At 43.2% G+C, this 16370-nt stretch overlaps 1 protein-coding gene across 1 annotated transcript; it reads right to left on the minus strand.

Annotated features, from left to right (window-relative positions):
• Positions 1–436: 436 nt before the first annotated feature.
• mios (missing oocyte, meiosis regulator, homolog (Drosophila)) lies at positions 437–15371 on the minus strand. Its single transcript, XM_008299354.1, has 12 exons — positions 15282–15371; positions 12510–13376; positions 11850–12339; positions 10876–10974; positions 10463–10717; positions 7294–7463; positions 6619–6684; positions 6319–6477; positions 5384–5536; positions 4354–4558; positions 3957–4086; positions 437–2764 (listed from the first exon to the last, which is right to left on the minus strand). Exons 2-12 carry the CDS (start codon positions 13326–13328, stop codon positions 2674–2676), a joined length of 2637 nt encoding a protein of 878 aa, XP_008297576.1. The 5' UTR covers positions 13329–13376; positions 15282–15371; the 3' UTR covers positions 437–2673.
• Positions 15372–16370: the final 999 nt, after the last annotated feature.

Raw genomic sequence — 16370 nt, forward strand, 5'->3', positions numbered from 1 at the left:
CTTCTGCGCTTCTGATTGGACGATGACGTTGTACAGTAGCGCCGCTGATTGGTGCAGCTCAGTCTACGGACCGCACTTTCAGCCTATCACGTACGCAGTGTCTCCGTAGTACGTATAAAGTTTTTTTTTGTTTATTACATTTGCTATAAAGAATATAGTAATAAATTGCTCATGAATCCCCTACATGTAGTGTATTAGTCTTCATAGGACCGAATGCATATATTTTTTTTACAGCTAAAAGAACTTGACACCACAAGAGTCATTAATGGCTGCTCTGGAAATTTCAATCGTTATGACACGATTTAGTTCACAGATATGTTCATGCCCACGATTTTAATGCCAAAAACATAGCCTGTAAAGTGACTTAATAAGTTATCCATACAATGCCCCTTGCCTTGTATACATGGTTTACAAAGATGGACAAAAATACAACTGGTAATTTTCGCAGAATATAATTTAATTAACATTTCATCATTTTTAAAGCAAATACATTTAAAGAAGGCCATTGCTGAAAAGCCAGATGTTCCCTGCTTACAGCCATTTCCTGTTCCTTTTCTGTTTTCTATCATTGTGAACTAAATACCTGGGTTTAGGTCAGCTGATCAGGGAAAACTAGACATGTGAAGAGTGTATTAAATATGGCTTTCTTTGTTTAACCTTTCTTTCATCAGAGTATGCATTTCCCTATGCGTGTTGATGGTACAGCGCATCAGGGCAACCAGAGACAAGTCAAATTCCTTTTATGCTTAAACATACTTTGTCAGTGACTGTGGTGAGACGGTTGGTCAGCTGCTGTTTTCCATTGGCAAGAGTGAATTTCAGTCTCGACTTGCAAGCCAACGCGGATGACAAAATCTTAATATTCCACGACAACTGGCCAAACTACATCTGTTTAGGGAGGTTGCACCATATAATTGAGAGTTCCATCTCAGCTATTCAGTTGTGGCAGGTACGCTTGTTTGAAAGGTCAAGAATGAACTTTCCCTCTGCGCTAACACGGAGTTCTGTTGCTCGTGTAGTTTGGATCTATTGTTTTTTTCTCCCCCTGGTATCCATCTTCTCGACTGCATCTACGGTTTGTGATTCTGTGGGAGTTCCCATGGGAGAATAATGTGTGACTCAATGCGTTTATGCACAGATCGAGTAAGCATGTGACAGAAAACCCACGCCATCTGTGTCTATGAAACATGATAATGTAAAAATAAACCATGTCAACTTATTGAAAACACCCCCATTCAGCAGTGCTCCAATTTGTCAGTCGGAATTTATTTAAAAGGCAAACACAAGAAACACTGAAAGGATGAAATTCCAGCCACTCTGTTTTTCGGGACGCTACACGGCTCGCCAATTTGTCAGCTCCACTCCAAAATAGTTCACAAAAGGGCATGCAGGCCTATAAAACCTCCCACACCGGGAAGAGATCCTGGTGAAAGCAGCATACAGTAGCTCCTGTGCCCCCCACTCCTCCTCACCTCCTCCTCCCTACTCCATGACTAAGTGATTTAGCCAGCTCTGGTGCAAGCCTCCTCTCACTTACAATGCCTCCCTGGGTTAGTGACTGTGTGGGGAGGGTGGCAGAGAAAGCGAGAAACCCAATTTACAATGTGGTTTACACACGGCCGTCCCCCCACAGACGGCGCCCATCCTTGGATTGATGTGTGGTATGCATAGTTTTTGGGTGCAATTTGGGCACCAGGGGGAGAGAGAAAGAAAGAGAGGGCAAGTCTGTGTATGCAGAGGGTGTAGGAGGGGGCGTACGGGGCTCAGGCTGTCTGTTCTCTCGCCCTCTCTTTGAGTCAATAGTGTTCCGGCAGCTGAGGTTCTTTATGAGGGGAACAATCTGGAGGGTCTTGTCAGAGTGCCGAGCAGCTGCTGTTTTCTGGGGAGCTTCTTTCATGGACCACAGGCCTGGAGTGGGCTGGTGAATACAGACGCTCCCCACCCATTCTCCTCCTCGCCCACCACCCCTACCTTCTCTAATTCCTCATCCTCTCCCCCCATAACCGCCCCAACGCTGGAAGCCCCTCCCGCACGCTTCCAGATGAAGAGTGGCACTGAGGAACACGAAGAGAGCAAGAGGCTGTTATTGTGTGCTAGACTCCGCTCCGTCACCCGGGGTACCGTCCTTCACCCCGAACAATGCTTTCATGAGGTATGTGAAGATCCTTTCGTAAGACAAACACAGACGTTAAATAGCGTATTAAAACACAAGCCACAAAATATAGCTCGAGACATATTGGCACCTGTGATCACATCTCTACAACCTGATGTGTCAGTGAACATTTGATTTCTTTTATAGACATTAAAAACCAGAACCCTGATTCAGGCTTGACTGGAAGAGGCTGATTACAGCAGAGCCACTTGTATTTCTCCTGAGTGGGATTTTCATTAGCAGAGCAGTGAGTTTGCATTTGCTCCCTTTCTGTCATTGATTCAGTTAGTCAGATCAGTAGCACACACTGCCTCCCTTCTTCATATAGGGCTCTGTTACAACATTACATTCACTAGACTATAACAGTATTTCATTCTATTTAGACAGCCACTTCAGAGAAGGACACCGCTGGCACCCTTTGTCCCTTGTCCAGGTGTTGCTGTGGCGGGCGCAGCAGTGAACCTGCACTGGTTGGCTTCGGGCTGGTGTTTCGTTTTGCTTTTCGACAGGCGTCTCCTGTCCTAGCTGCTGTCTGAAGGCACCAGGTTCCCTGTGGTGTCCAGCTGCATGCATTTACATGTACAAGCTGACACTGGGCACTCTGTGTGGTCTCTGTAACAAAAAAAAAAAAAAAACAAGGTCATTTAAAAAAAACACATCAACATGTGGAGTAGAACTGAGGTCTTCAGGTTGGCAGGCGAGTCGACGTGCTCTCATTAGACCAAAGTGTCAGACAATCGCTTGTGTCACTTTCATAACTCCATCAACAACCTTCCAGATGTAGTTCATTACTGTAGCGGTAGGAGGAACAGACTACCTGGGCCAACCTAATGAGTCAGTCTAGGCCTAACTTATTAAACATTTACTGAATGTTTACTCGGAGTCGGCTTCAACTTAAATGACACGATTCCAGAGAAGCCGTCAGTGTGGCTGCATTTAGTTGAAACAGAAAGTCAAGTTTAAACCAACAACTAACATGGCAGATCATCTAATAACACCACGATACCTCGTCTGCATTAAATTCCTCAATAGCTATGGAGCTGGGATCAGGAGTTGATGTATTTATATTTTCAGAAATCCTATGAATATGGACAGATGCAGGCTGATGTGCTCAAAGGATGTTTTCAGTTTAAAACAACTAAATGTTTTTATATTCTGCAAATACTAGCTTTTTATGTTTATTTATGATTTATTTATGCGAATAAGAAGTCACTCTTCTGAGTGGGATCCCAGCATGAATAAAACTCTACAATAATAAACTTGTCTTTACATTTAATGACAATCAAAGAGAAAAATAAAACCATTTGTTTACTTTGGGTTTAAAACAGAACCTCCTTTTTCACTTGTTTCCCTCCATATGCCTAAATATCAGTTTGTTTCAGATGTTTTTGGCTATAATCTCTTGATGTGTTTGGTTATGAAAAAATGCATGTGTATTTATATTTCTTCATTTACATTTTTTATTATCTATATGAACTATACACTATATGCTTTATTTCATATAGTGCAGCCTGTTGTTCCCTTACACTGACCCGTGTATGGTCATGTGTTGTGTAAGTCTTGAAGTTATGGACAAGTGTAACTGAATTGTCTTTCAGTATCAATCAATAAAGTTGTTTGACTCCAAATCTATTTTATATGATAAACATCAAATTACATTTTAGTGAAAAAAGTTAAACTCAGAACATTCTTTGCCTTTTTAATTCATTTTAGCTTCGAGATCAAAAATCAAGTAAATGGAAGGAACACATGCTGCAGCAGTGAGCGCGTGTGAAAATGATTGAATCATGTGCTCCGGTCCTACCTGAACCAGCTGAGCATATGGCCGGCATGGCCGCCGTGTCGACAGTTGTGACACCAGGTGAACCAGTTGTTGAACTGAGCGAGTTTGTTCTCCCTTGTCAAGTCCACTTTTTCGTCGGACTTTCCAGTTCCTGCCAAAAACATCCATCCATAAATCAATATTAACATCCATAAAATTTGACTATTTATCAGCGTTGCTATGGGTTACACCATAGCAACAAGGGGACTGGGTTGGCCACTAAATGTCCAGGTGCAAACTGTCCCTGAATGCATCTCAAAGTCCACACATTCTTCCCTGCAAATACTCAGTTAAGCATTATAGCCACTTAAGCTGCTCCAAGATGTGTTCCTGTTACTGGACATGTCAGCTGAGCATCTGTCCACATGGTCTGCTTTACCTGGGCAATTGGAAACAGGCGTGCCCATGTTCATGAGGCAGAGGGCACAGCGTGGCAGTGGTTTCCTGCAGCCAGGGCAACTGGTGACCTTTGACTTGGTGGGCGAGCCGCTGACACCATATTGGCTGAAGCCACGGCCCTGGTGAGGCATCGCTGAGCAGCTGTAGGAGATGGACTTCCCACAGAAGTTGCAGCTCACAAACACCTGCCAAGAGCAAACACAAAGGTCGGTTGATAAGGAAAGATAAACATGAAGGTAAAACCAACATGCACATGCTTACCAGCTGTCTGGATTTCATTTTAGGGGAGAGTGAGATAAATATTAGATAATACACCAATAATCCTAACATGATTCACTGTGATTATTGGAATGCCAGCAATGCAGTAAGGTACTGCCAAGCCTTGCTTACAGCACCAACTCATAATCACACATAAAAACCTTTCAAATATTAGGTTTTATAAGAAATTCAATGTGGAGTATGTGTCATGCATCGAGCAGATTTCTGCAGTGTAAAAGGAGAAAACAACGTAGGTCACGAACAGCACAACAAGTTTTCCAGCAAGAATTGGAGAGCAGAGCTGTGGGTGTTATAAGCTTGGCTGACATACTCGTCAGATTACTTGGCACAAACTACCTGTGCTGTAAAAAAAAACAATACAGGCATCCTAATTTGGTATGAAGGTAGCAATGTGCAAGAGAGTAAACGAACAAGACAGACCGCTCCGAGTGTGCTGGTGCTGCATCATGTCAGTGCCAGAAGCGTGCCATTTAAAGACAACACACGATACTACGGTTTGATTGAGGAAACATGAAAAATTGCTCATGACAATTTCCAAGAGCCAAAGAAGACGTCATAAAATTCCCTGTTTTTTTTTCAACCAACAGTCCAAATACATCAAATTTGCAACGACATAAAACAGAAAAGAAGAAATCGTTCAAATCTAAGGAGCCAACAAACATTTGACAGCAATAAACTAATAATTTCAGCATTATATTCATTTAAAAAAATCTTCCCTGAACATTCATTACCTGAGCTAATGGCTTGGAGCTGGGGTCCAGCTTGCCTCTATGGATATCAAACTCAGCCCGTTTGTGCCAGAACCGCCAGGCATCGAGCAGGTTGCGGTAGTTTTCAATCCAGCATTGGACTCGGGGGTCTTTCAGCACGTCACCTGGGGAACCCTGTTGGGAGAAATTCCTTATGCAAGGCTTATTTCACATTTTCACTTTGGTGTTGGTTCAGCATTGGCAGACAGTTTCACACTCCCTTCATCCTTCTGGTGAAATGTATAGTCGTGTATATGCACCGTATGTGAGGTGTTTGCATTACTGCCGTTATCTGTGTGGATTCCTTGTATGCTGCAGTGCTTTTTTCAGGAGCAGGTTAGAACAGGAAGATAGCATCAAGCTAAGTTGTTATACAGAACAAAAAGTTACAGACCTGTTTCACCACTTTAATGTCTTTGGTGTCACTTTTTAGAAACAACTGCACGAGAGCAAGCAGCTCCGATGAGTCTCACATTACTAAAGCAGGTGCAAATGTCAGAAATGAAAAGGCATGTTTTAGCATGTGCAAGGCTCGCTCCAAGTGTACGTTCAGACCAACCGTTTTTTTCCCCCCCCTTTTGTTGCCGTCTTGTATTTAGCTCGTTTAGGTCATAGTTTCAGGAAGTAGACCAAGTGAAATATTTTTACATGCTGTAATACATGCATATGGTACATTACTGCAGCATCTCTTTGCACCCGCTGTCTGAAAAACTCTTCTAAATGGCCCAGTCAGCTGGCCCAACAAACTCAGGGCAACGTTGGTTACATCTGTCTGCCCATACTCATAGATCTGAGGTGACAACACACAAGCAGAAGTGGCTCTAGTGACAGAAGAACGGCGCCATTAAGCTGCTCATTCCTTGTTGAAAGAGACATCGAGCTAGCCAGGTGTCATGCAAATGTCTCTGATGGTGTACCTTTAACATGCAGAAGCTGGCAGTCTGGACATCTCCAGTTCGGTCCACGTAGCTCTCCATAAGATCCACGCCATCTTTAGTCAACCCAGTGAGCAAGATGCCCTCCAGGTTGCCCACCTCCTTCATCTCGTTGGTCAGCTTGTCGATGTATCGCGGCAGCTGCGGCAAAATATCCCAGAGAGATGCAGTTTATCGCAACATAAATGGAGCCACGTCATAAACACATCATGCACCTGATCGGTATATTCAGAGCTACAATATGGTGTTTTTAGGACATAATCTGCTTCATTTTGCAGTTACCTGGGCATCGCTGAGAAACATACAGGCAAAGGCTACTCGGTCTCGCACAGCCACACTGCTCTCATACTGAAACAGACACAGAGAATCTCGTCATCCTTTGCCATTTTAGATAGAATTTACAAACATAATTTTGGGGAGAAAGTTTCAGTTTGCCATGTGCTTTTCATATTCAGCTGCAGTCTGTTCTGTGACACAGTTCTTTGACCCCAAATCAACTGTCAAAGCAAGAAACAAAGTTAAAGGGACTAAGCTAAACCTTCTTATCGTGCAGTTTTTATGACTTGTTGCCAGGAAAAGGTCTAAGATAAGATAAATAAAATCAAAAGCATCTAGTGGCCAGGATCTGATGCAAGCGAGGCCGGAAAAAGCAGAAACACACACTGTTCTGGGCACAGGTTCCTCTTTACGTAAGAGTTTTATGATTTTTAGTGCTGATGACGGAAATGTAAAACACATCTCTTCCTGTGCACCTGAGGATTTTCCCTATAAAGACTACTGGAGTATTACCTGCCTATTCATCACTGTGTTAAGAAAAGCGTAAGCATTTTTATGAGGTGGGAACAAAGGGGTTACTGTTAAGTGAGAAGAGAGCGCCACTGAAAACTGTTTTTTTTTTTTTTCCCCCCAGTTCACTGACTAGCTTTAAAAAGTAAACGATATTAGGAGTTCCAATACCAGCACGCCATCATAGGCTCCAGGCTCACTGGTGAGAAAGGCAAACATGATGCAGAGGTAGGGGTTCTTCAGCTGCAGCCTCAGAGAGCTGCACATCTCCCTCCACAGGGAAGACTTTTCGTCGGTGTAGCCTGACAGAGCCATGGCAACCACGTTGAGGTTCAGGTCACCTGCGAAGAAGGAGAGGAATCAGTCAGAGAAGCAGATTTATTTACTTTTTGATCTCTTAACTGTAAGTGCAACGTTCAGACAAAACTGATTAAACAGAACATTCATGTCAATAGGCAGCTGTAGCGATAAGAAATGTTGTTTTGCGTTCCCAGGCTGCTCCCTTTAGAGTATTTTCGTCTACACTCAACATCTCTTAACACTTTTCTCACTCCTCTCTCCTTCTGGAGGCACCGGGTTAGCTAACCTCACAGTTGCAGCTAAACTGGCACCATTTCAAGGAAGCTGATGCTTCATCTGACTGGCCCGATGCTGTGAACGCTCGGCCCATCTGACAGGTCAAACGGCTGCATGCTGTGAAAGCATGATGCAAGCAAATAAAAGTATTCTTCCTATGCATCGAATTTCATGCAATCTCTTGAAACTGTGTGTGGTTGTGTGGCAATGATATTTAAAATACAAGTTGTCGGTCAGCACTGCTTTTGTTTAGTTGCTCAGTGTGATCGAGCTTTGAAAAATAAATTCCAGAAATGACTTTAGAAATGCTGTTGTTCCACTGTCAGTTCAAATTAGATTTAAAACACCATTCAAGCAAAAAAAAAAAAACTGAAGAGTGCCTTCAATTCTTGTCTTTTTCAGAGGCTGTAATTACTTCAAAGGCATTTATTAAGCACATTTACAGGTTTATTTTATTTTGTTTATTTATTTACTACAGGGGTTACTAGAATACGTTCACAAGTTTAATATTTTAAAAAACAATTTTTTCCATACTGTACATTGCTGCAGCACCTCCTTATGCCCTCTCCATGAAATGCTCCGTTTTAGCTCCTCTCTGATTGGTTGCCTGTTTTAAGGACAGCCAGGTGATGCTGGTTACGTAACGTAGCCCCAGACCCCAGAGTAAAGGCAGAGTGACATAGCCTATAGCAGAAGAGGCTTTAACAAGGAAATAATGGGCGACTGCTGGGCAGCTGCTCGTTCTTTGTTTGAGGGTTCGCCAAACTAGCCGCCAGGCAGGCGTTATGCAAATGAGTTACACAGTGACATCGATAAGTAACAGAACAAGAGTCTGGACTTTAAATGAGGTGTTTCAGGCAGGTAGGGAGGAAAAAGGAAAGAGAAAACCCCGAAAAGCACAATATATGCTCTTTATCGTTATGTAATGTCTTTACAGGGTATCAAGGCCTAAAATGATGCAAAACTTAACCAATTCCTCATTCAACTCAAATAACTTAAAGCAGTTGGATGTTGTAAGAAAGACCTTATTTACTTTCTTGCCAAAAGTTGGATAAGAAGCTCAATACCACTCTGATGTCTGGAGCTACAGCCAGCAGGCCGCTAGCTTAGCATAAACACAGGAAGCAAGCAGGAGGGAACAGCTAATGTGGTTCTGTCCCAGTTTCTACACTGTGGTTTTTGTACAGATTGAACAAACTAGATAACACGTGTTCAATGGTGAGGTGGTTTTAGGTGGGTTTTTCCTTTTCTGCACATGCAGGCTAGCTGTCTGATGCTATTTCCAGTCTTTGTTAGCTAAGGTACAATAAGTGTCTCTTGGCTGTAAACCGTCTCCCATCCTCGTATTTACTGGATTGACAAGAAAGACAAAACTAATACTACATCTCAGAATGTCCTCACTGTTTCTTCAATAATAAATAAATGCTGAATTTAAACTTTTAGCAAAATGAAAGAAATAACTTTTGCCGGCTCTGTCTGCAAGAGCAACAACTCTGAAGAAACATACGGCAAATTAGACGAGGGTGGGAAGACGTCACGCTGAACTGATCCACTATCAGTACATGTGTGGGTTTAGGTGTGTGCAGTGGAATCGGTGGGAGTGGGAACAACCGTTTGCTGCGATGGCTCTGTTGACACGCCTTATCTAATGAATCACCCCATCAGTCATGCTCAGGAAACACTCATTAGAACACACAACAGAAAAACGTTTGACCTACATTGGTGGAATTTTTTCTTGGTCAAGACGTGTGTAAACAACAGCGTTCTTTCTCCATTTTTCATTCAACCTTAGTGTGAAAAGCAGCGCGCCGAGCGTTTTAGTGAAAAACATGTTTCCCCTGTTGTCGCATTTTTGAAATTCCGCATGCTTTACCGAGACCTTAATTTCATTTGGTTTGAAGATCTCCGCTTGGTGTCAATACATAATGTCCCGTTAGTTCTCTCTGTGCAAGTTTTTGCTCACAACTGCAAATACGAAAATACCACCCAGTAGGTTCTGTTTAACACAACTGTGCATTAAAGGTTTCTTGTTTTTCATACACTTGTGCAGACTCAGAATCATGAATGTAAAAAAGCCATAATGAATATTGCTGGTTGTCTTCCTACTGAAGCAGCAGGATATTAAAAAGCACAATTACACAGCTGGAGAATGCAGCCAGTTTTACAGTTGGATGTCACCCTGTGTTCTTAGATTGTGGGATTTGCACTATTTCACATATCATTTGCTGATATCCATCCATTATCTATACACCACTTAATCCTCACCAGGGTCATGGGGGGCGGAGCCTATCCCAGCTGACTCAGGGTGAAGGCAGGTTCACCTGGACAGGTAACCAGTCTATCACAGGGCTACACTTAGAGACAGACAACCAAGCACACTCACATTCACACCTACGGACAATTTACAATCACCAATTAACCTCAGCATGTTTGTGGACTGTGGGAGGAAGCCGGAGAACCCGGAGAGAACCCATGCTGCACGGGGAGAACATGGAGACTCCACGCAGAAAGATCCCGGGTGTCCTCACCGAGACGCAAACTGGCGACCTACTTGCTGCCAGGCAACGGTGCTAACCACCGAGCCACCTTGCAGCCCAATTTGCTGATATCTTAACACCAAAAGATTAACTGATTAAATAACTATATGAAGCTTAACCAACTACAAAAATAATGGCTCGCTGCAGCCCTAAATGCATACATTTAAATTTGCTTTTACATGTGTCATAATGTGTCTGATTCTTCCCGCCTCGGCCGCAGCGCTCACCCTTCTCAGCAGTAGCTCCCTTGTTGAGGATTTGAATTGCCCGGCGGATGTCCAGGTTGAAGAGAGCGACGGCAGCCGCCCGTTCCCACTCCTGTTCCTGTTCCAGCGATCGCAGGAAGGTCTCCACGTCGATATCAGGACCCCGGCTGATCCAACCGCAGAGCCGCAGCGCAAGGCATCGCTCCTCGCTGTGGTACCGCGGCACATCCGTCTGGCGGTCCGAGCCGGTCCAGCACCTGCGGCTCTCAGTGGTGCCTTCAGACAGAAAGTCCAATAAGCCAGTTATTAATGTGTAATGATTCATGTCGTAAAGATGCTTGAAAACACTTTTACAAAAGTTTGTTGCTTATTTCCTAAATCAAGCTTTATATCACTTTAATTTTAAACACAGCATCAGTGTGTCACCTTCTTACCTGAACTGGTCTTGACAATGTTCTTGATACCAGAGTAGACCACAGACTGCTTGTTGCCCTGCAGCTTCAGCTCCATGTCCTCCGCACACTGCTTCATATGTGATACTTACATAGGAATTGTAACAGATATTGGATTTTGAACAACATAATAAAAGGAACGTACAAAACTCCAGCATGTCGGCATAAGTCAGCTTTAAACTTGACCAGAGAAACGTAGACATGTTTGCTACTGATTAGGCCGTACGACAGAAAGCCAACTTCAAAACAGCATCTTAAAACGAAGCCGTCTACTTTTAACAACATTTTTTTTTTACCCTAATATATTTCTATGTCACAAACCTTTGGAAGATAAATCTATTTTTATGCAGAAAAACTGAATGCTGCATAAGCAATGTGAGCGATCAACCACTGTTCTCAGGGACTGGTGGCCTTGATAATAATCTGGTTTATGGCATTTTGATTAGCTGTATTGGAATATTTCAAAGGATTGTAGTGTCAATATCTATCATATACGAAGCCTTTAGAGAAGTAGGTCAACCATCGTAGAGCTGCAATGATGAATTATTTGATTTAAACACAAGCAACTGCAAACTGTCTGACTAAATTATCTCTATATAAACTAATATTGAAAGGTCTTGACCTGAGGTGATTTATATCTATATAGCTGTTACATACTTTTCTTAATTTAACATTTTAATAACTACATTTTTTTGGAAACATTTATTGATAATACCCTAATTTGGAGTCTATCTATCTATCTATCTATCTATTTCTGGAGTCTATCCCAGCTGAGACCCCTGAGTTAGACTGTTAAATCTGTTTATTATTCTTCCCTATTGGAAAGCACTTTGGGCCTATAATTTTATTTTATTTTAACTTTGCTATAAAAATACCAGTGAATTTACTTCTCTTGACTAATACATTACTACCCCAATATGCAGGTATTTACTTCACTTCATCCTCGTTAAGGATATAGAACAGATCACACCATAAAGACTTGAGCTGGGGATCATTCCCTCCTGCCAGCAGGTGATTCCTCCACACCTGGACGGTGTCGTGACCATACCTGGACTGAGCCCTTTGTCTCATCTTGGTGGCGATGTCTTTCTCAATCATGCTCTCGATGCCTTCGGCCGAATCCTCAACACAGTCATACAGATGCCGACCGCAGGCCCACATGAGTGAGGTAGTGGAACTCCAGGCCAGCGAGATGCGTTCAAACACGGTGAAGTCAGTCATGACACGGTTGGCTGCCGACACCACCACCATGCGGTTCTGAGAGGACGGGTGCCAGGCAAAGCTGCCGATTTGGCTTTCGCAGGGCTGCACGCTGCGTTCGATGATGGTGGGCTCCGTCTCATCGCCGATGGGCGTCGGAGTGTGCTGCATATCGTACAGGCGGATAATGTTGCTGTCACGCGTCAGTGTTGCCAGCAGGCCAGTCCGAGTTGGACACCACGCCACCTGAGAATGAGGAAAAAAAGACATCACTTCAATAACTGTGTCAAGGTTTTTCTACAGAATCTCAATTCAAACAAGAAAGATTCTCCAGTAAAGTGCTGGAAGCTTTTGCCATTTCAGCCAAACATGGTGCGCCTCCTACTTCACCTCCTTAAGGATAAACAGCATCTTACCTTAGTGAGTGGTTTGGGCTGCTCTGTGAGGGTTAGCACAGGCTTCTCAAACTTCCTCAGATCCCAAATGGCCACCTGACCCTCAAAGAAGGAAGCCACGCGGTCATGGAAGTGCGGGTCGACAGTCACCCCCTGGATGGCCTTAGTGTTGACAAACGTCTTCTGGCTCGTGTTTCTCAGGTCAAATATCGCAAGGTTCCTATGCATACCAGCCAACAGCAGCTTTGGGTCACGGAGCAGCCAGCAGAGGGACAGACATGCATCATTCTGGCCTAACTCATACAAAGGTTTGGTCACTACTGTGCTCGAGTCCAAATCCACGGATGGGAGACGAATCTTCTCAGCAGCTACACTGGTCTCTGGGGCAAACTTACTGCTGATGTCCCATATAAGCACAGAGAAGTCTGCCCTATGCTTGTCCAATCCAGCAGCTAGTAGGTTGCTGTCCACAGGGTTCCAGGCTAAAGTGTTGCATTGACGGGCATGTTTGGGCACAAACTCTTTCCCCACCAGCTCCTTACATGTGGAGTTGTGGCTCTGGCCCAAGCTGGTGAGAACAACTCTGCCGTTTGCTTGGCCCACAGCGAGTAAACACTCAGGCTCATGCTTTGGGTACCAGGCCACACATTTCATATACGGGGTGTCAGAGTTAATGGCTAGCAAAGTAGCAGCAGTTTCCTCAGAGAGTGGGAGGGTGCCAGCTTTCGTTTCTGCGCTGCCCACAGGTCCAATACGGTACAGTCCCAGTTCAGAGTCACAGATGACGTAGCGGTCCGGGTGGTGGGGAGACCACAGGATGTCCGGCTTTGAGCCACTCATGATTCAAAAGCAGCTAGAAGGGCTTTAAAGGAGTCTGCCTTCCACAACCTAGAAAACGACAGATTAAGGATGAATAACATGCAAAAACAAACAAACAAACAAAAACATCATGGCGACTACTTTTGATAGATGCAACATCAGTCACAATTTTTGGCAATATATATATATATATTTTTTTTTTAAGTGCATTTCCTTTGCATTAAAAATGGAAAAAGTGATGCAATCTTTACTGCAGTCTGCTGCCAAACCAGCAAGTTCACTTATGCTTGAAGAATATGATCTGCAGGCCAGGGCATCTCTGTAGCACCACAGAGCCTAAGTTAGTATATTTTGCATTTCAATGATATTTTGATTATTTTTTCAGCCCTATGACAGACAGTAGGACTGTAGCATCGGTGATTCACACTTCACAGTCAAAGGAAGATTGTTTAATAAAACAGAATTGAATAGTTTCACGTAAATGCATTAGATACAAACCGCCACCGTCACAGTTTGATTGCATGAACAAACTCCATGTGTGCTCTTAAACTGTCTGTCACAGTACTTGATAATGGTACCGGTCCCTCAATCTCCTAAGGCACACTACTCCACAGCTGCCTGGGCCTCATGTCACCCTTATCTGCACCCGCAGACCAACCCTGGTGGAGGCTGGTCTAAAAAAAAAAAAAGGTCTAAAAAGCCCCACAACCCTGAGTTCATTACCACCTCAGCCTAAGCTTTTTGGCCGTAACTCTTTTTGCTTTGCAGCCGCTAATGACTGGAACACCTCACAAAACACTCTCAAACTTGCAACTCTGACTCCGTTCACCACCTTCAAGCTTAAAATCCAACAGATTGCAGTTGACTCCTACTGATCACACCGGATTATACTTACACACTCATATATATACACACACACACACACACACTTTCTTACACCTCATGCACATCTTTTCTCACTCACATGCATATGCCTCCATGCTTCTTACTTGTTTACTTTTGTTCTATGTTGTGTTTATGTGTCTATTTGTGTCTGTAATTCACATGTGTATTTGTTCCTGCTGGCGCCTCTTGGCCAGGTCATGTTTGCAAATGAGAACTGGTTGAACATGTTTACCTGGTAAAATAAAGGTCAAATAAATAAATTAAAAAACCGATACAGTCCTGGAGGCCTGCTGAGAGCTGACAGACTTTACTTTGGGGTCTCAGTCCGGTGACTCCCATCCAGGCCAACCAGGTGGAACTTTAACCTGAGCACAGTGCAGCAGCATAATCACCAGGTTTTGACTGCTTTAAAAAAATTTTTTTTTTTTAAAGTGTATCCTTTATTCTTATTGATTTTTTATTTCTGAGTAAATGCAGTTGTTTCATTGCTGCTAAAATATTACCTGCGTGTCTTGACAACTAAAGTAGTTCAATTCCAAGTAAGTTAAACCTTTTTGGTTTAAATTAAAAATATGCCATTAAATATTATCATCAATCATGTACAGTCCTAAAAGACTGTGACAGGAATGAGCACATGGATGAATAGTAGTGACACCACAGAGATAGTACACATTTCCTCCTACTGCAGTGGATGCAGGCTGGACAACACACAGCACTAAGAAACCTCATTAATGACTGGAAGTGCTGTAACCGTGTAAACAGCTGATCTGTTCATGCAAATCTGAGCGTTACTACAAAGCTTAAAAGTTAGCAACCTGGTGCGAACTAGCCAGCTAGAAGCATATCTAGATACAGTAAAAACAAAAACAGGTAAAGGTAGTAACATATTTAAGAAATTTACCAAATGCCAAAGTGTGACATTAATAAAGCTTCTAAGTTTGTTGACATGCTACTTTCACTAAGCTAATGCTAACAGGGCTAACAGGTGAAGGGCGAGCTAAACCGTAGCTGCTTAGCTTCCGCTAAATCAGCCAGCGGTCGAAAACATTAGCTAACATTTGACATTAATACCGACGAGGTCTCACTTACACACAAACAGTGGGTCTAAACGAGCAGGCGAGTCACGATTTAACACACACATGTCGGGAAGGGACAACTTGGAGCCCCAGAGGATGTTGTGTGTTACACCAAAACATGTCCGTGCAGTTAGACGCGTCAGACGCTTTGGGTTCCGCTTCGCAGCCCCAAGGAGACGGTTCACCAGCAGAGGGTGCAGTTGTCGTGTCGAAAGCAGGTTTTTGTCCAGTTTATAACCGTCAACAGCTGCAAATACCAAAAACTTTATTTCCATGGTGACAGCAAAGGTATGCTTCTGTGAGACTTGAACGTTTCTGGAACTACTATGATAAAGAAATGATCTGTTTTCCTGTTGTCATATGTTATTAAACATAATCCTTCACAACGCAAGATGCATTTATGGCATTCAAAACTGTATTATATGATTTCAGTCGATCCTTTAAAGCTGCTTCGACCAGTCAAAAGAACTGGGTTGATTATAAACTTAGGCATAGAGCAGGTAAAATAATGCAGAGATGAGGATAACTACAAGCAAGAAGCTGTAGATGTATACTGGGCGATATGACATGCATGTCTTTTGAATATTTAGTTGATTCGACCTGTAAAATAGGAATTAATATCTGTGCTGTACACGGGAATCATCCTACTACAGCAGCTCATCTGGTTTTCACATTAGTGGGCGAGGATGGAAAAGTAGAATCTCATTTGGGACTTTTACGCACAACATCCAAGCCATCTCCACTCGCAACAACCCAAAACACTAGTAGTAAAACGAAAATTTAAAAAAGCTGTGTAAGCCCCCAACGTGTGTAAAAGGTGGCACAAGTGGTCTGGAATAAGAAACACTGGACTCCAGAGCAGGAAAACATCGTTTATTCTTACAAAGCGCAAAGGATGTTTCATTTCATGTTGATGTGGATTTATTGTTTGTGCAACAGTGGGAAGTTTTAAGAATTGTAAATAGGTTGCTCTGATATTACAGTGATATGACTGCAGGATTCCAGGATTAGTCTGTGAACAGAAGCGTCAGGAAGATCCCTGAATTCGCTCTGAAGTGGAGCAGCGCGTAAATGTTGGAGCGGCCCCAGAGCCCCCGGCTAC

The sequence above is a fragment of the Stegastes partitus genome, unplaced genomic scaffold (assembly GCF_000690725.1).
Source record: "Stegastes partitus isolate 25-593 unplaced genomic scaffold, Stegastes_partitus-1.0.2 Scaffold1405, whole genome shotgun sequence".
Taxonomy (NCBI): Eukaryota; Metazoa; Chordata; class Actinopteri; family Pomacentridae; genus Stegastes; species Stegastes partitus.